The sequence below is a fragment of the Astatotilapia calliptera genome, chromosome 12 (assembly GCF_964374335.1).
Source record: "Astatotilapia calliptera chromosome 12, fAstCal68.1, whole genome shotgun sequence".
Lineage (NCBI taxonomy): Eukaryota > Metazoa > Chordata > Actinopteri > Cichliformes > Cichlidae > Astatotilapia > Astatotilapia calliptera.
Window position 1 is genome coordinate 2,340,229 of NC_137433.1, and position 19,446 is coordinate 2,359,674.

At 45.2% G+C, this 19,446-nt stretch overlaps 1 protein-coding gene across 1 annotated transcript in view; it reads left to right on the forward strand.

The window, feature by feature from the left end:
• The first annotated feature begins 10,508 nt into the window (after positions 1 to 10,508).
• Positions 10,509 to 19,446, forward strand: part of LOC113032917 (serine/threonine-protein phosphatase 6 catalytic subunit) — a 10,197-nt gene continuing 1,259 nt past the window's right edge. Inside the window, exons 1-6 of the mRNA XM_026186054.2 lie at positions 10,509 to 10,665; positions 12,958 to 13,053; positions 13,193 to 13,258; positions 13,371 to 13,512; positions 18,084 to 18,163; positions 19,014 to 19,223. Coding sequence (XP_026041839.1) covers positions 10,591 to 10,665; positions 12,958 to 13,053; positions 13,193 to 13,258; positions 13,371 to 13,512; positions 18,084 to 18,163; positions 19,014 to 19,223 — 669 coding nt within the window. The 5' untranslated portion in view covers positions 10,509 to 10,590. The remainder of the gene's footprint in view (positions 10,666 to 12,957; positions 13,054 to 13,192; positions 13,259 to 13,370; positions 13,513 to 18,083; positions 18,164 to 19,013; positions 19,224 to 19,446) is intronic.

Here is a 19,446-nt window from a genome sequence, read left to right on the forward strand (position 1 = left end):
TTTGAGTGAGTATATTGCACAGTGATTATTGCACAGTCAAATATAAGAAAAAAGACAAAACAAATATTGCAAATATTGCACAGTGTAGAAAAGCTCCTACAACTCAGTTGTTCCCGCCCTCCCTTGTCCCCCTGTTTCCCCTCCCTCTCCCCTCCAGTGAGGAGTTAAACAGTCTGATGGCGTGTGGGACAAAGGAGTTTTTAAGTCTGGTGGTTTTTGACTTTGGGAGAAGCAGCCTGTCACTGAATAGGGTCCTCTGATTGTTTACGACCGTGTGCAGAGGATGCCTGGCATTGTTCATAATGTCCATCAGTTTCTTTAATGTCCTTTTCTCTGCCACTGTCACCAGAGTGTCCAGCTTCATGCCGACCACAGAGCCCACCTTCATGATTAGTTTCTCCAGTCTGGATGAGTCCCTCTTTGCTGTGCTGCTCCCCCAGCACACCACGCCATAGAAAAGGACTCCTGCGACCACTGACTGGTAAAACATCCTCAGGAGCTTCCTGCAGATGTTGAAAGACCTCAGCCTCCTGAGGAAGTAGTCGGCTTTGGCCTTTTTTTATACAGGTGCTGCGTTTTGCATGACCAGTCCAGTTTGTTGTCCACCTACAGCCCGAGGTACTTGTATGTGTTGACCACCTCCTCTCCCTCTATCTGAACTGGCAGTGGACCTGGTCTGGACCTCCTGAAATTGAGAGTTGGAGTAGCCACTGCTTGTCCCACTGTTTACAGTGTGCTCTTCCACCTTCGCCTGTCTGCTCGTCTAAGCTGGCGCCCGAGGAGGTGGATCTTTCGTCTGTACCTGAACAATATCATGATCTGGGAGTGGTTTTCAGTAAACGCTGTGCGCTCTCGCTTCCCCCCCCATCGTCCTTATGATTGTGGCATTGAACTGTTACCGGGAGCTCCTTTGCCCACCAGCCGGCTGTATAACCTCTCTGGTCCGGAGAAGGCGGCCATGGAGAGGTATATCATGGAGTCACTGGAGGCGGGCTTGATTCGTCCGTCGTCTTCGCCGTTGGCGGCGGGTTTTTTCTTTGTGGATAAGAAAGATGGATCTCTCCGACCCTGCATTGATTTTCGGGGTCTTAATGACATTACTGTGAAGAACAAATACCCTCTTCCCCTGATCTCTTCTGCTTTTGAACCTTTACAGGACGCGGTCATTTTTACGAAGCTGGACCTTCACAATGCGCACCTCATCTGGTGCGCATGCGCCAGGGAGATGAGTGGAAAACGGCCTTTAACACTCATCGTGGACATTACGAATATCTGGTAATGCCTTTTGGGCTGACGAATGCGCCGGCGGTGTTTCAAGCATTGATTAATGATGTGCTTCGGGACTTTTTGAATCGGTGTGTGTTCGTTTATTTGGATGACATCCTTGTTTTTTCGCGGTCTTTTGAGGACCATGTTCAGCAGGTGCGCAGCGTTTTGCAGCGGCTTCTGGAAAACAAACTTTTTGTGAAAGCGGAGAAGTGTGAGTTTCATGCTCGTTCTGTGTCGTTCCTGGGCTATGTCCTTGCTAAGGGGCAGGTGGGGCCTGATCCTGGTAAAATCAGAGCGATCGCGGATTGGCCGACTCCTTCCTCGCGCAAACACCTGCAGAGGTTTTTGGGGTTTGCTAATTTTTATCGCCGATTTATTAAGAACTTCAGTCAGATCACCCTTCCGCTCACCCGGCTTACGTCCCCGGCTCGAGTTTTCAGTTGGTCTCCTGAGGCCGAGCAGGCGTTTGCTCGGTTGAAGGAGTTGTTTTGTTCCGCGCCCATTCTCGCCCACCCAGATGGTGCCAGACAGTTTGTTGTGGAGGTGGATGCTTCTGATGTGGGTGCGGGGGCGGTGTTGTCGCAGCGCTCGCCCGATGATGGCCGTCTCCATCCGTGCGCGGTTTTTTCGCGGCGGTTTTCTCCGGCTGAGCGGAACTATGACGTGGGTAATCGTGAGCTGCTAGCGGTTAAGCTGGCTTTGGAAGAGTGGCGTCACTGGTTGGAGGGGGCGGAACAGCCGTTTGTGGTTTGGACGGACCATAAGAATCTCTCTTACATTCGGAGTGCGACGCGGCTTAACTCCAGGCAGGCCAGGTGGCAGCTGTTTTTTAGCCGGTTTCATTTTACTATATCGTTTCGCCCGGGTTCTTGCAATGTTAAGCCGGACGCCTTGTCCCGTCAATTTTCCCCCGCGTCTGAGTCTACGGGGGTGGTTCCGATCATCCCCTCGTCTTGCGTGGTGGGGGCCATGACATGGGAGATCGAGAGCCTGGTGCGCCAGGCGCAGCGGCAGGATCCGGACCCGGGTTCGGGCCCGCCGGGTAAACTGTTTGTTCCGGCGGCCGTGCGTGCGCGTGTCTTGCACTGGGTGCACGCGTCTCGTTTTGCTTGTCATCCTGGCGTGCGTTGTACGGTTTCCCTGTTACGGCGCTTCTTTTGGTGGCCTGCTTTGGCGAGTGATGCCCGCAAGTATGTGCTGGCCTGTGACACCTGTGCGCGCAATAAGAGCCGTCATCTGGCCCCTCCCGGGCTGCTGCATCCCCTGCCTGTCCCTGGTCGACCTTGGTCGCATATTGCAGTTGACTTTGTTACCGGGTTGCCGCGTTCCGCTGGTCACTCGGTGATCCTCACCATTGTGGACAGGTTCTCCAAGGCGGCGCATTTTGTCCCTTTGTCTAAGCTCCCTTTTGCCCTGGAAACTGCTCACTTGCTCGTGGATCACGTTTTTCGGTTACATGGGATTCCTTTGGACATTGTGTCTGACAGGGGGCCTCAGTTTGTTTCTCGGGTGTGGAAGGCTTTTTGTACTGCGTTGGGGGTGGGGGTGAGCCTTTCCTCGGGCTATCACCCACAGTCTAATGGACAGACTGAAAGGGCCAATCAGCAGCTGGAGTCCGCCTTGCGCTGTGTGGCCTCCTCTGACCCCGCTTCCTGGAGTGGTCATCTTGCTTGGATTGAGTATGCTTATAACTCTCTCACCTCGGCAGCTACTGGTTTTTCTCCGTTTGAGGTCTGTCTGGGATATCAGCCGCCGTTGTTTCCTTCTCAGGAGGCGGAGATTGCGGTTCCAGCCGTGCAGGATCATTTACGTCGCAGTCAGAGGATTTGGCTAAGGCAGCGCTGCTCCGGACTGTGTCTCAGACTCGCCGGGCTGCTGATCGGAGGAGAACGCCTGCGCCTCAATACACCGTGGGCCAACAGGTTTGGCTGTCCTCTGCAAATGTTCCTTTGAAGTGCGTGTCCAGGAAGCTTGCCCCTCGCTTCCTGGGTCCTTTCACCATCCAACGCATCATCAATCCTGTTTCCGTGAGGCTGCAACTACCGGCCTCCATGAGGGTTCATCCTACGTTCCACGTTTCTCAACTGCAGCCAGTCTCTCGCAGCCCGCTGTGCCCACCCGTGGAACCTCCTCCGCGTGGCCCGGGTGGTGGACGGCGGTCCTGTCTATTCGGTCCGGCAGCTGCTGGATGTGCGCCGTCGTGGCCGTGGTTTCCAGTTTCTGGTGGACTGGGAGGGGTATGGCCCGGAGGAGCGCTCCTGGGTCTCTAGGACCTTTATTGTGGACCCGGCGCTTATTGTGGATTTTTACAGGAGGCATCCTGACAAGCCTGGAGGACCGCCGGGTGGCGTTCCTTGAGGGGGGGATACTGTTAGGAGGTGGTGGGTAGGTGTATTGTTGTTGTTTGGGTTTTGTTTTCCTTTTCGTTATAGGTAGGCGAGGCGGGGCTTGATGGCATTCCGACACACCTGCGACGCATCGGACGTCATCAGTGAGCGCTTTTAGGGAGCAGAGTCACGGACGTCTGGTGTCGGAGTATTGTCGCTGTCACAAGTGGTAACGAGTTAGCACAGGCTGAATCTGTTGATTCTACGCTGTGGAGCTGTATGTTTTAAGGACCCACATTTTGACTGCTTCTCTTTTGTCTTAGCCTGTTCCATTGCCTGCCTGCCTACCTAGGATTTTGTGTTGGCTATTGTGGATCCGCGACGGAGTGCTACGTTCCATCAGGCTGCGGTCACTGCAGCAGCTGTGGTTTGTGTGTCAAGTAAGCTCTCCAACTCTCTCCGTCCACTTGTGTTTAACGTTCGGCTATCAACAGTACGCCGTAAACTCTGTTTTGTTCCTTGTTGTCAGGTAGCTCCGGTGCGTCACCTGCCTACCTGCATACCTCGGCTCCATCTGATCTCCTCGGTGTTAATCTTCTGGCACATTTTTATCTATCACTGTATATAGCCCCTTCCCTTGTAAATATTCCCTACTCGTGTATATAAACTTGCATCACAAACTATTTGGTGTCCGTGTGTGTTTCTGCCACGTAATCCATCCGTGTCAGTTTACCTAACAGAAATCCACAACCAGTTCCTTGGTCTTTGAAGTGTTGAGTTGCAGGTGGTTTGTGTGACTCCATGCGACAAAGTTCCTCACCAGACTTCTGTACTCCTCTTCCTGATCATCCCAGATACACCCCATGATGGCCGTGTCATCTGCAAACTTCTGAATGTGGCATAATTCAGAGTTATAGCAGAAGTCAGAGGTGTACAGGGTGAAGAGAAGTGGGGACAGCACAGTTCCCTGTGGTGCTGACCACAGTGTCCGACGTGATGTCCTTCAGCCTGACGTACTGTGGCCTGTCGGTGAGGTAGTCGGAGATCCAAGCGACCAGGCAGGGGTCCACCTGCATCCTGTTTAGTTTCTCCTGAAGCATACAGGGCCGGATGGTATTAAAGGCACTGGAAAAGTCAAGATACAGGATCCTGACCGTGCCTTTTCCCTTGTCCAGGTGTGAGTGGGCTCTATGCAGGAGGTACAGGATGGCATCCTCACTCTGACATCCGCCTTGTATGCAAACTGTAGTGGGTCCTGGGCATGTTGTACCTGTGGTCGGAGGAGGTTGAGGAAGAGCCGCTCTAGAGTCTTCATAAGATGTGACGTCAGTGCCACCGGTCGGAAGTCATTCAGCTCATTGGGCCGGTTCTTTTTGGGGACCGGGACGATGCAGGATGTCTTCCATAGGGCGGGCACTCTCCCCAGTCGCAGACTGAGGTTGAAGACTCGTTGTAGCGGCTCCCCAAGTTCAGCAGCACACGCCTTTAGCATCCTAGGACACACCTTGTCTGGGCCTGCTGCCTTTCTGGGGCGAAGCTTCCTCAGTTGTCTCCTGACCTGATCCACTATGACACTGGGAGATGATTGGAAGGGGGGGAGAGAGGCTGTCGTGCTGTTTAGAGAGGGGTTGGAGAAGGAGGAGGGGGGGGGGTGTCATAGTGTCAGGGAGGGGGGGAAGCGAGGGAGGTAGGAGAGTAGGGAGAGGGCTCTGTAGTAAAGGTGGGGGTGAGGGTGGGGGGGTTGTGGGCCAGTCAAACCTGTTGAAGTTGTTGAGTTCGTTTGCCTTCTCCACAGTCCCCCCCACTGTGCTTTTCTTGGTGTTGTGGCCTGTGATGGTTTTCACACCATTCCAGACCTCCCTCATATTGTTCCTCTCCAACTTCTGCTCCACCTTCCTCCTGTAGGTGTCCTTTGCTTCCCTCAGGCAGCGTTTCACCTCCCGCTGTGCTGCTTTCATCTCCTCCTTCACTTTGCTCCTGAAAGCCTTCTTCTTCATGTTGAGGACAGCTTTGACTTCCTGTGTTACCCACGGTTTCTTATTAGGATAACACCGTACTGTCTTAGCAGGGGCGACCGTGTCCACACAAAAGTTGAGGTAGTCCGTCAGACAGTGTGTCGCCCCCTCTATGTCCTCACCATGTGGGCTCAGGAGCACATCCCAGTCTGTGGTGTCATAGCAGTCTCTCAGAGCATCCTCCTTTTCTCGGGTCCATCTCCTGATGGAGCGTGTTGTGACCGGCTGCCTTTGGACGAGGGGTGTGTATTGTGGCTGTAGGTAAACCAGGTTGTGGTCTGACTTCCCTAGTGGGGGGAGGGCGGTGGCTCTGGATGCATCTCTCACATTAGCCTACAGTAGGTCAATTGTCCTGTTGCTCCGTGTGGGACAATTCACAAACTGGTGAAAAGCAGCCAGAGTAGAATCAAGTGTGGCATGATTAAAGTCTCCAGATATAATAATGAAAGCCTCAGGGTGTTGTGTCTGTAGTCTTGCTGTAACTGTGTGTATTTTCTCACAGGCAGCTGTTGCGTCGGCCCTCGGAGGGATGTAAACACACACACAGATCACATGACTAAACTCCTAGGTAGATAATATGGCCGCAAGCTAACAGCTAGCAGCTCCAGGTCCGAACGACATACAGATACTTTAACGGAGACGTGTCCAGGGTTACAATATCTGTTGTTAACGTAGACAATGAGTCCCCCACCTCTGCTTTTTCCACTGGCCTGCGTGTCCCTATCGGCTCTCATGGATGTGAATCCACATAGGTCTACGTTAGCCTGCGGCGTTAGCTCGGTTAGCCACGTCTCTGTGAAGATAAACAAACTGCACTCACGGTAGAGTCGGTGGTTGTTCAGAGCGCACAGTTCATCAATCTTATTCTGTAACGAGTTCACGTTGCCCATGATCACTGTCGGATTGATGGTTTGAATCACCTCCGGTGATCCGCTTTCCTCGCTCCAGCCTTGCAGCCTCTGTAGCTCCTCTTTAGCTCGACCGGGATATTGTATCTCATGCCGGTCTGTGCCTTTGTGTTAAGTGCCAGCAGCTCCGCTCTTGAGTAGATGAAGGAGCTGGTTCCAGAAGTTTTAAAAAGTGTGTTATCCATAGTATATCTAAGAGGTAGAAAGTAAAGTGACTAAAGGAAGTTAAAAAAAAAAGGTTGAAAGACTAGTCTAAAACAGTTGAAAGTTAAGAAACAAGTTTGGTGTTGCAGAGCTACTTGGAAAGGCTGCCGTCACTCCAGCGCCATCTTGCCATAAGTTGAGCAACTCTAGTCTCGCACTGGCAAAACTAAAGGAACACTTCTTGAAGCTGCATGGAGACGGGGGATACAAGAGCACAACACTTGCTGAATTCAAGGTGAAGAGAGACAGATTCGATGAAAGGCCCACTCTGCCTGCTCTTGGATTTGTACCCGTTAACAACCGATCCTCACAGCATCGTACGAAGTTGCTTACCTGAACGCAAAGTAGGGCAAGCCATACACCATTGGTGAAACACTCGTGAAACCAGCTGCGTTAAAGATGGCGAATCTGATACTCGGAATAGCGGCCGAAGGTGAATTATCCCAAATTCCTCTTTCAAATGACACCATCAGCGAAAGAATAGAAGACATGAGTAAAGACATCTTGGCTCAAGTAGTCGCCGATCTGATTTCAAGCCCGGCAAAATTCAGCCTTCAACCTGATGAGAGCACAGACGCTGCTAATCTAAGCCAGCTTGCTGTTTTTGTGCACTATGTGAAAGATGACGTGATAAAAGAAGATTTTATTTTGCAAGCCTCTTACAACAACAACTAAGGCAGCCGATGTGAAGAAGCTTGTGGATGACTTCTTCAGAGACAACAATCTTTCATTGGATATGGTTGCAGTTTGTACAGATGGAGCTCCAGTCATGCTGGGAAGAAACTCTGGTTTTGGTGTGCTAGTAAAAGCCGATGCACCACACATCATGGTGACGCATTGTATTTTGCACAGGCATGCGTTGGCAACAAAAACCTTGCCTCCAAAAATGGCAGAAGTGTTAAAAACTGTGGTGGAATGTGTGAACTATGTGCGAAATAGTGCTCTGAGGCACCGCATCTTCAGTGAGCTGTGTAAAGAAATGGGCTCTGAATTCGAGGTACTTCTGTACCATTCTAATGTTCTGTGGTTATCCCGGGGACAGGCGCTGAATCGTGTTTTTGCCATGCGTGTGGAATTAGCCCTGTTTTTGCAAGAGCACCAACACTGTCATGCAGATTGCTTCAAAGATCTTGAGTTCATTTTACGGTACATGGCTGATATATTCGCAGCTCTCAATCATCTCAATCAGCAGATGCAGGGTGGTAGAGTCAATGTCATAGAAGCAGAAGAACACCTGAAGGCTTTTCAAAAAAAGCTAGCGTTATGGAAACGACAAACAGAGAACAACTACTTTGCAAACTTCCCCCTTCTGGACAACTGTGTAAGTAAGATCGAAGATGTGTCTGGAATCGGAAATATTTCTGTATCCACATAACTGAAGCAAACAATTGCAACGCACTTAGATGAGCTTGTAAGCAAAGTCTCTCGACAAATATTTTCCTACAAGAGTCATATCCAGCATGGGTGAGACAACTGTTCACGTTTGCTGTTGAAACAGCAGATGTCAATGATGAATACCATGGCAAAATCATTGAAATTCAGCAAAGCTAGGTTCAACAGCAACTCTTCAGAACAACAATGCTCTCAGCGTTTTGGTGTCGACAAATGGACGAGTATCCAGTTATTGCTAAGAAAGCCCTGGATTTTTTTTTTTATACCATTTGTTACAACATATCTTTGTGAGCAATCCTTTTCGAGGATGCTGGACATAAAAACGAAGAAAAGGAACAGACTTTGCTGTGAAAATGACATGAGAGTGGCACTTGCCAAGGTGAAGCCATGATAGACATTGCACAGCTGGCCATCTTCATCCGTGGAGAAGAAATATGGGCATTAAATCGATGCACGGGACAACGACAGGAAAAGACATTTTTTAAAACCTATGTCAAAGTGTAACCGACATGAAACTGCCCTGGGACAAACTTGTTGAACTTAAAAAAAAGTGGACTAGCTTAAGGAGAACTGCACCGGTGAGTTAACAGCATATCAAAGCATCATACACCAGGAAACACTGCGTGGTAAAGTCCTAAAAATGGAGCATGTAATGAGCACCGTAACGCAAACTGTAAATTTTATCCGAGCAATTTCAGTCTTTTATGTGGGAAATAGATTCAGCGTTTGCCGACATTCCTTATCATACAGAGGTCCATTGGCTGTGTTGGGGAAAAGTTCTCAATTAACTTTTTGAGCTCAGCAAGGAAACCTGTCAGTTCATGGACATGGCATGTATGATGCGGTGAAGACGTTTCAAGTGAAGCTGCTCTTATGGGAGTCACAAATGAACCAGTGCAACTTGCCTCACTTTCCCTTTTGCCAAGTAATGTTGAACCAAGTCAGCGCAACAATTTTCCCAAATGCGCACCTTGCTGATAAGCTGAGTGCACTGCGCACTGAGTTCGCACGGCGCTTTGGTGACTTTGAAGCGCAAAAAGAGAATTTCGAGCTGCTTCGCAACCCATTTACGGGCGACCGTGGCTCAGGGGGTTGGGAATCGCATCTGTAACCGGAAGGTCGCCGGTTCGATCCCTGGGCTCTCTGTCCTGGTCGTTGTGTCCGTGGGCAAGACACTTTACCCTACTTGCCTACTGGTGATGGCCAGAGGGGCCGATGGCGCGATATGGCAGCCTCGCTTCTGTCAGTCTGCCCCAGGGCAGCTGTGGCTACAACTGTATTTTGCCTCCACCAGTGAATGAATAGTGGTATTGTAAAGCGCTTTGGGTGCCTTGAAAAGCGCTATATAAATCCAGTCCATTATTACAGTTGACATGGAAACTGCACCCGTGCAGATTCAGATGGAGCTGACTGAGCTGCAGTGTAATGGGACACTCAAGGCAAAGTACGACACTGAAGGGCACAGTTTATTCGTTCCATTCCTGAAGTAATGCCCCAGCTCCGTCTACATGCGGCTCAAACCTTGTGTATGTTTGGTAGCACATACCTGTGTGAGAAGCTGTTTTTAGTGTTGAAGATTAACAAAACAGCACACAGGAGTCGTCTGACCGATGAACACCTGCAGTCCATCCTGAGAATCTCTACAACAAAGACCTCACACCAAACTTAAACGAACTTGTTGCCAAAAAAAGATGCCAAGCATCCAGCTCTGACAAAGTGGCATGAGAGCCAAGAAAACTGATTGTTATGATTTGTTGTTGTTGTTGTTGTTGTTGTTGTTGTTGTTGTTGTTGTTGTTGTTGTTGTTGTTGTTGTTGTTGTTGTTTGTTTGTTTGTTTGTTTGTTTGTTTGTTTGTTTTTTCACTTTTGCGGAAAAGCAGAAATTTTATTTATATTTCTAGTTTGTTTTTTTGCATCATGTTTATATTTTCAATTTGTATCAGGAGATATTTTTATGAAGAGCAAAATATTTTAAGTTTATTTTATTTTTTATAAACTATCATAATAGCAACAAAATCTCATTGTTTTGATTTGTTGTTATTTTAGCGTTTACTTACACGCACAATTTTCATGTATTTTTTCTGGGGGTTTTGGCAGCATTTTCACATTTCTAACTTGTATAATTTTGACAGGATATATTTTATGGAGAGAAAAATATTTAAAGTTAAAGTTTATTTTTTCTAAGTTTATTTATTCTGGAATAATATTCATGTCCGTTTTTATTCATATTTATATATTTTTTTTAAGAAAAACATTGTTTTAGTTTGTTCAGTGAATGTTTATCTTGTTTGGCCAACGACCTAAAGTGTGCCTTGAGTTTTGGCCCCCTGTGCAAATGAGTTTGACACCCCTGGTTTAAAGTAACAGAGCTGCAGTCATATCATATTTCGGTTTGTGACGACTTTGAAATGACGTTAGAGGAAAACACTCCTCCCGAGTGTTGCAGGAAGTGACGTATATAACTGTCTGGGTACAATGGCGCCTCTAGATTTGGATAAATATGCAGAGATTGCAAAGCAGTGTAAATACCTCCCAGAAAACGATCTGAAGGTAAATGTCACTTTCTTGACGTGTTTCTGCTGAATCCGTGTTGTGGGCTGATAATAACGGCGCTCTCACTCCTGCTGTCTGTTGGAATAGCAGAATTAGCTATAGCTAGCTAGTGATGCTAGTCTGTTGATTTCAATCTCTCAGACAGTAAAATAATAATGTATCTTAGCTGTCATGGCACAGTTAAAGTTTAGTAACATCCTCTGAGATGGTATGGGAGCAGGAGCGACAGTGGCCTGAGGGATGGTTATTTTTCTGAAGGTACCACAATGTCAGCAGTGAGCCGATGCTGCTAGCTGTTATCATATGGGCTGACCGCTGGGTTTTTCTCACCGGTGTAAAGCTGTACTCAGTCTTGGTTGGTTTCAAACGATTTTAAGAGTAGTTGCAGTGACCAAGAGTACCGTTCCTTCCCATCCTTTCAAACTCAGTTACACTCCCCCGTAGTAGCCAGTGACAGTTTCATGGTTGTTGTAGTCATTGTGAAACCGGGAGACTAGTCAAGCTGATCAGCGGTTTGTGAAAGGAAACAATAATTAATGTGCACTCAAAGTTATTGTCAAGATCTGAATTTAAAGGAGACAGTCTTTCAGTTACTGTAAGTGACTGGCTACAAATACGTTTTTGGTGACACGTCACCTACGGGCAGAGGAAAAATCGATCCAGCGTAGTGTCACGATACTTTACATGATGATACTTAAAAGGTTACGGGGACACAAATTATAAATATTTTATTAAATACACAATTATACTCTGGCAATACTGTGAACAATACGGCTTATCTCATGTCCCACCAACCGAAGGTGTAGCTGCACGATTTGTAATACTGTACAGATTTTGATATATCGTTCACATTTCTTCTGTTTTTTCACAGCCGTACTTTGCAGTAATGTTTTCTTTAAACTCAGATTGGCTGAACTGAAAAACAGGAACAGGTGTCTCTTGTAAATGAGACAACACTGGAAGAATTTAGCTTGACAAGCTACCTTCTAATTTAGAGCAAGCTAAAGGCTCAGTCGTACAAGTACAATCAGAACCCGGATACTTTCTTAATCCTTAAGGAAATTCTTTGGTTAAATTTGCTCCTCTACAGAGAGATTCAGCGAGTACAAGAATGATCTCCTGTGCTGTTTTTTATTTTATTTTATTTTTTAGTCTTTGTAATTTTATTTTAAGTGGTCTTGAGCAATAGTTGTCCAAGCTTTCTGAAGGTCTTTCAGAGTTTGTATTTTGACATTGGTTACTTTTTTTTGAACAAATTACACATTTGATTAGCACGTCTCATTAGATGTAAACATGTAAATGGCAACAACTTTATTTTTCAGTGTGAACAGTTCCCAGCGCGTTGCTACACTTAGTGTTTCACTGTGGATTTTCCATCTATCAGTTATGACTGGCCTGGGTGGCTGTAGGTCAGGTGGTAGGGCAGGTCATCTACTGATCGGAAGGTTGGTGGTTCGATCCCTGGCTGCTCCTAATCTGCAAATATCCTTGGACAAGATATTAACCCCCAGTTTCATCCACCGGCGTATGATCGTGTGTAAATAGTAGCTAGAAAGTGCTTGTGTGAATGTGGCATGTTGTATAGAGCACTTTGAGTCCTCCAGGAGAGAAGAAAAGCACTATAAAAGAATCAGACCATTTACAATTTACCTCCTCAGAGGCCAGATGTCAACATTATTAAAGCAGTGACTGAAACAGTAACAAAAGGCAGCAAATATCCACGGAAGAGCATTAGCACGCGCCAAAAAGCTTGGTGAACTATTCTTGAACACCACTTGGTTAACAGAGCTCAGGCAGAGTGAAAGTACTTGAACTTCCCAAATCAAATCAAATCAAATCACTTTTATTGTCACATCACATGTGCAGGCACACTGGCACAGCACATGCGAGTGAAATTCTTGTGTGCGAGCCCCACAAGCAACAGAGATGTGCAAACACAACAACACAAACGAGCAAAATACAAGAATGGCCAACCTGAAACTAATAAATATATGTACAATATATAATAGTGTATGCATTTCTGGATGTGTATACTAAATATTTTCCTACGTGTGTGTGTGTGTGTGTGTGTGTGTGTGTGTGTGTGTGTATACACATTTTTACAAATTAAATAGTTAAAAAAAAAAAAATAATAATAATAATAATAATAATAATTATTATTATTATTATTATTATTATTATTATTCGCTTAGGAAATGCTTTAGATTCATACTTCTATTATGAAATTGGTCTTATTTACAAACAGTGAGTGGCTTATGTTTTCTGTCTGTTATGCTGTGATCTGTACAGAGGTTATGTGACTACGTGTGTGATCTTCTGCTGGAGGAGTCCAACGTGCAGCCCGTCTCCACTCCTGTAACAGTGTGTGGGGACATACATGGACAGGTAAAAATGGAGTCTCAAAACACCCTGATCACTGATGTTTCTAAGCAACATGTTTACACTGACTCTTAACATAGTTTTCACCTTTTTTAATGTTGGTCTGGGTTTTAAATAAATACCCGAGTGTCTGTCTGTGTTCTAGTTTTATGATCTTTGTGAACTCTTCCGAACTGGTGGCCAGGTTCCAGACACAAATTACATCTTCATGGTTTGTTTCTTTTATTAAGTTTGGAACACATTTTTAGAAGCAGCGTTCTTAACTGGTTCTGTTTAACAGGTATGTTGGCACAGTGTCTGTAATATACCTCCGTCATCTGTAGGGTGACTTCGTCGACCGAGGGTATTACAGCTTGGAGACGTTCACCTATCTGCTAGTGCTGAAGGCCAAATGGCCTGACCGCATCACTCTTCTACGTGGAAACCATGAGAGCAGGCAGATCACCCAAGTTTACGGCTTTTATGGTGAGTTTTGATTCACAGAGCTGATGAGGAGCAGCCCCTTTTTTTACTTTGGAAAACAACAAATGAAATAATAATAATATAGAACTAACAAATACATTGTGTTGAAATAGGACCAAAAAAATCAAACCAAAAACAAAATATTTTTTAAAGCTGTTTTTCACAATATTTCGTTTATATGACATGCACAGTACTTTTCATTCAGCATTTTTCTCTTTTCCTGATATAATATTTTTGCATATTTGTCACACTAAAGTGTTTAAGATCAAGCTAATGTTTATATTAGACAAAGACAACCCAATTGTTAAACTGGTTTTATTTATTGACAATCCAAACGTACCTGTCCCTGTGTGAAAAAGTCATTGCTCTCTCTTATTATCCACCTTTATGGAAAGGTGAGTACAGTCACACCCAGGCCTGATTCCAGGCTGACATCAGACTGGAAATGGTTACAAAGCAAACTAAGGCAAACCACGAGCACTATTATCCACGAATTGAGAAAACGTCAGTGGTGAACAGTGGCAGGCCTCCCAAAATTACTCCGAGAGCACATCAATGACCAGAAGGTCACAAAAGAACCCACAGCATCATCTACAGAACTGCAGGCCTCACTCGCCTCAGTTTAGCTCAGTGTGCATGATACAACAGTAATAAAATTCTGCAGTGAAAAGAGATTTTGCAGAAATGGCATCCAAGGCACAAACTAGAGATGGACCGATCCGATATTACGTATCGGTATCGGTCCGATACTGACCTAAATGACTGGATCGGATATCGGAGAAAAATAAAAAATGTAATCCGATCCATTAAATATCACGAAAGCACCTCACAAAACTTGCGACACGCCGTAACTCACCTCAGAACGTTAGCATGTCGGAGCAGTATGCATCACGTGATAGAGCAGCTGTGGCATGCAGGACTGGTTGGTGGTCTGGATAGCATTTGGAGCTTCGCTAGCAACCTGGCATTTCATCTCCGACAAAGTTATCCCCGAGAGAAGTAAAGCAAGTGTGTAAGTCCATCTCTGAATGTTTGTAAAGCATTCCTGCGTTAAGCTTAACGAGCGACTGCCTCTCGCTCTCCAGCTGCTACTTCAATCGTGAAACTGCTTAATGATCAGCTGATCGGCTTTTCTGTCGCGAGTCCGTCTCTCTTGTTTGTTTTTGGCCCACTTTGCACCAGAAAGAGGAAACCAGCGGCTGAACAACAGCAGCACGTTTAAGCTTGATAAGCTGTTGTTAGAATTTATTTAATATTACTTTCTACACCAGGATCTTTTTCTACGTAGCTGACGGCTGGTAACTGTGCAGGGGCGGATCTAGCAAAGTTTAGCCAGGGGGGCCGATAGGGCATTAACTGGGAAAAGGGGGCACAAAGACATACTTTTCTTTCTTATTCTCATTTAAAATGTCGAGCTTTTAATAAATAATTATCTGACACACAAAGTTTTAATTTGATGCAAAATAAATAGAAGTCCATTACTGTATATAGTAACTATTAAGTCTAATATATATACCCTAGTAAGCTATAGTACTTTTTCCTTTGGGAAGGTACCATCTGTGCAGTCTGCAATTTTGTTGAAGAAAGCTGTTGAATCTATTTAATATTTCTTGAAAAATAATTGATTTCTGTGCATTTTTTTTTTTTCACACTGCATCAAATTAAGGTTGATTACGTCGATTAAGCATCATGAGGTGGAGCGTGAGGGGTGGTTCCCTATTTTTTATTTATTTATTTTTGTTGTTGCTGGGAGTTGGAACCCTATTAGTTAGGTTGCTTAATATTTACGCTAAGTACTCTTTAAAATACCAGAATAGGGAGGATGGTGTAGGTCTAAGTTTATTAGATTGATCAGCATTGCTGAACTATGAAATATTTTTTTTGTATACAGGTATAACAGAATAGCTTTAGTGTAGTTGTTGTTTTAAACTTGAGTATGAACTTGCAGACTTGCAAAATGCAGCAAGATATTTTAAAAAACAGTTTTGTTGATTAAAAAACACTATATCGGATTCATATCGGTATCGGCAGATATCCAAATTTATGATATCGGTATCGGTATCGGACATAAAAAAGTGGTATCGTGCCATCTCTAGCACAAACCATTGCTGACCAGAAAGAACACAACAGCTTGTCTCACATTTGCCCTGATCTTGGTGCTTCTCAGGACTTTTGGGAAAAATTCAGTTCAATTTTATTTATGTAGCACATTGAGGCAACCATTGTTGTGATTTGGTGCAAAAGTATTCGGCCCCCTTTAACTTTCCCACATTTTGTCACATTACAGCCACAAACATGAATCAATTTTATTGGAATTCCAGGTGAAAGACCAACACAAAGTGGTGCACACGTGAGAAGTGGAACAAAAATCATACATGACTCCAAACATTTGTTACAAATAAATAACTGCAAAGTGGGGTGTGCATAATTATTCAGCCCCTGAGTCAATACTTTGTAGAACCACCTTTTGCTGCAGTTCCAGCTGCCAGTCTTTTAGGGTCTGTCTCTACCAGCTTTGCACATCTACAGACTGAAATCTTTGCTCATTCTTCTTTGCAGAACAGCTCCAGCTCAGTCAGATTAGATGGGCAGCGTTTGTGAACAGCAGTTTTCAGATCTTGCCACAGATTCTCGATTGGATTTAGATCTGGACTTTGACTGGGCCGTTCTAACACATGGATATGTTTTGTTTTAAACCATCCCATTGTTTCCTGGCTTTATGTTTAGGGTCGTTGTCCTGCTGGAAGGTGAAGCTCCGCCCCAGTCTCAAGTCTTTTGCAGACTCCAAGAGGTTTTCTTCCAAGCTTGCCCTGTGTTTGGCTCCATCCATCTTCCATCAACTCTGACCAGCTTCCCTGTCCCTGCTGAAGAGAAGCCCCCCCAGAGCATGATGCTGCCACCACCATATCTGACAGTGGGGATGGTGTGTTCAGAGTGATGTGCAGTGTTAGTTTTCCACACACAGCGTTTTGTATTTTGGTCTCATCTGACCAGAGCAGCTTCTTCCACATGTTTGCTGTGTCCCCACATGGCTTGTGGCAAACTGCAAACGGGACTTCTTATGGTTTTCTGTTAACAATGGCTTTCTTCTTGCCACTCTTCCATAAAGGCCAACTTTGTGCAGTGCACGACTAATAGTTGTCCTGTGGACAGATTCCCCACCTGAGCTGTAGATCTCTGCAGCTCGTCCAGAGTCACCATGGGCCTCTTGGCTGCATTTCTGATCAGCGCTCTCCTTGTTCAGCCTGAGTTTAGGTGGACGGCCTTGTCTTGGTAGGTTTACAGTTGTGCCATACTCCTTCCATTTCTGAATGATGGCTTGAACAGTGCTCCGTGGATGTTCAAGGCTTGGGAAATCTTTTTGTAGCCTAAACCTGCTTTAAATGTCTCAATAACTTTATCCCTGACCTGTCTGGTGTGTTCTTTGGACTTCATGGTGTTGTTGCTCCCAATATTCTCTTAGACAACCTCTGAGGCCGTCACAGAGCAGCTGTATTTGTACTGACATTAGATCACACACAGGTGCACTCTGTTTAGTCATTAGCACTCATCAGGCAACGTCTATGTGCAACTGACTGCACTCAGACCAAAGGTGGCTGAATAATTACGCACATCCCACTTTGCAGTTATTTATTTGTAACAAATGTTTGGAGTCATGTATGATTTTTGTTCCACTTCTCACGTGTGCACCACTTTGTGTTGGTCTTTCACCTGGAATTCCAATAAGATTGATTCATGTTTGTGGCTGTAATGTGACAAAATGTGGGAAAGTTCAAGGGGGCCCAATACTTTTGCAAGCCACTGTAAAACTGAATTGAAAATGGTCTGTGGACTGACGAGACAAAAGCTGAACTTTCTGGAAGGTTTTCATCTTGTTGTTTAATCTGATGTAAAACTAACAGCATTTTATAAAAGACAACATCACACCAACAGTCCAATGTGGTGGTAGTGGTAGTGTGATGGTCTTGGGCTGCTTTGCTGCTTCAGGGGCCGGACGACTTGCCGTACTTGAATGAACCTTGAATTCTGCTCTTCACCAAAATCTGAAAAACAAACAAACAAAACAAAAACAAGAAAAAAAACCTGAAGGAGAAAGTCTGCTATCACTTCGTGGCCTTAAGCTGTCTCATGGCTCAGAAATAACAAATAAGGTTTTGGAGAGGTTTACTGAGACTTTACTGGAGTCAGACTGAGGTGCTTCTGCGTAACCTTGGGCAGGATGTTCATTATGGCTTGATGAAAAAACAACTATGCAGAGAATGGTGGGCCAGAATTCCCGACTTTAAGGTCTCATTGCTAGTTATATCTCTCTCTGTCTCTCACACACACACACACACACACACACACACACACACACACACACACACACACACACACACACACACACACACACACACACACACACACACAGCTTTTTCTCTTAAATGAAATTGTTATTTAAAAACTCTTTGTCTAATATAAAAACATGTTTAAACAAAACGAAGTAAAAACAGTAGAAAAAGAAGCAGAAGAAGAATGAAATCAACAGATGACTTTGCTTCTGTACCACTCAGCTCTCTTTTTTATTCTTACAGATGAGTGCCAGACCAAGTATGGGAATGCTAATGCCTGGCGTTATTGCACCAAAGTCTTTGACATGTTAACAGTTGCAGCTGTGAGTATTACACTGTTAATGTAATTTGTACTGTTATTACATCTTTCCAGGTACATGACAGCTGCTTATGCTTTCAAAGTGATTGTATGTAGGGAATGACAGCTCTCCAGAAGTGAAGCCAAAAAGTCTGCATCAGCAGCTGTGCACACTAAAATGATGTGCACCAGCAGTTATCACAAGATACCAAAGGGAGAGGTTAGAGGTGCAGACAAGATGCGAAACAAAAAATGAAACCAGGGGTGAAAACTGAGAGCACTTGGTCAAAGACAAAGAAGCATGATAGCGTGAGGCCATCTCATCTTTTACAGCATCGACAGGAAGGGAAGGGGCTAACAACCCAACTTTAGAAAAAGATCAAACAGCAAATGTTTGCGAATGTTCTGCTGAGAACGTTTTTCTTAGCCAACAGTGTCACCTTCCTGATGACGTGGTAGTTCATACTTTGCTGTCGTTAACCACCAAGGAGTCTTTTAAACTCTGAAAAGCACCCATCCCTCAGTCACTGTGAGACCTAAGTAACCAGGTTTAGTATTTCACAACTTTTTAAAAAATGTCCTTATCTTTGATGTCTGTGTTAAGTGCAGCCATGCACAGCTCACAGCACTCTGGTCGCTCTCGAAGCACTGGATGGAAGTCGGCCTGTCACACACGGTTGCTCTCTATGTCAGAAATGCAACTCTTCAACTTGAGTGGTTGAAATGTTAAATTCTTGTGTTTGGGTGCCTGCTTGCGCCACATGACGGTGAACACTGGCTCGCACGTTATTCTGTGCTCGTGTAAAGTCTCAGAAGTATGACCCTATAATGCATCTGTGATTCCAAACTGTTCTTCTTGGCTTGTTTTCTTTCAGCTGATGGACGAGCAAATCCTGTGTGTCCATGGAGGCCTCTCTCCAGACATAAAGACCCTGGACCAAATTCGAACCATTGAGCGGAACCAGGAAATCCCTCACAAAGGAGCTTTTTGTGATTTGGTGTGGTCAGACCCTGAAGATGTGGATACCTGGGCCATCAGCCCCAGAGGAGCTGGTTGGCTTTTTGGTGCCAAGGTCACAAATGAGGTTGGTTTGTTATACTTGATTACTTTTGATGATATTGATGTAATAAATGTCCTGCTACATGAAAATGTGTTTTTAGGTGTAAAATGATAGCTGTGAAAATATGCAGTCGATTACTATTGCCACAGCTGGAGTCACATTCCCATCTGTATGAACTCATTACAATTTTATCCTCTTGCTACATTCAAACTGTAGCAGGCCTCAAGCTACGCGTTACCTATACTCC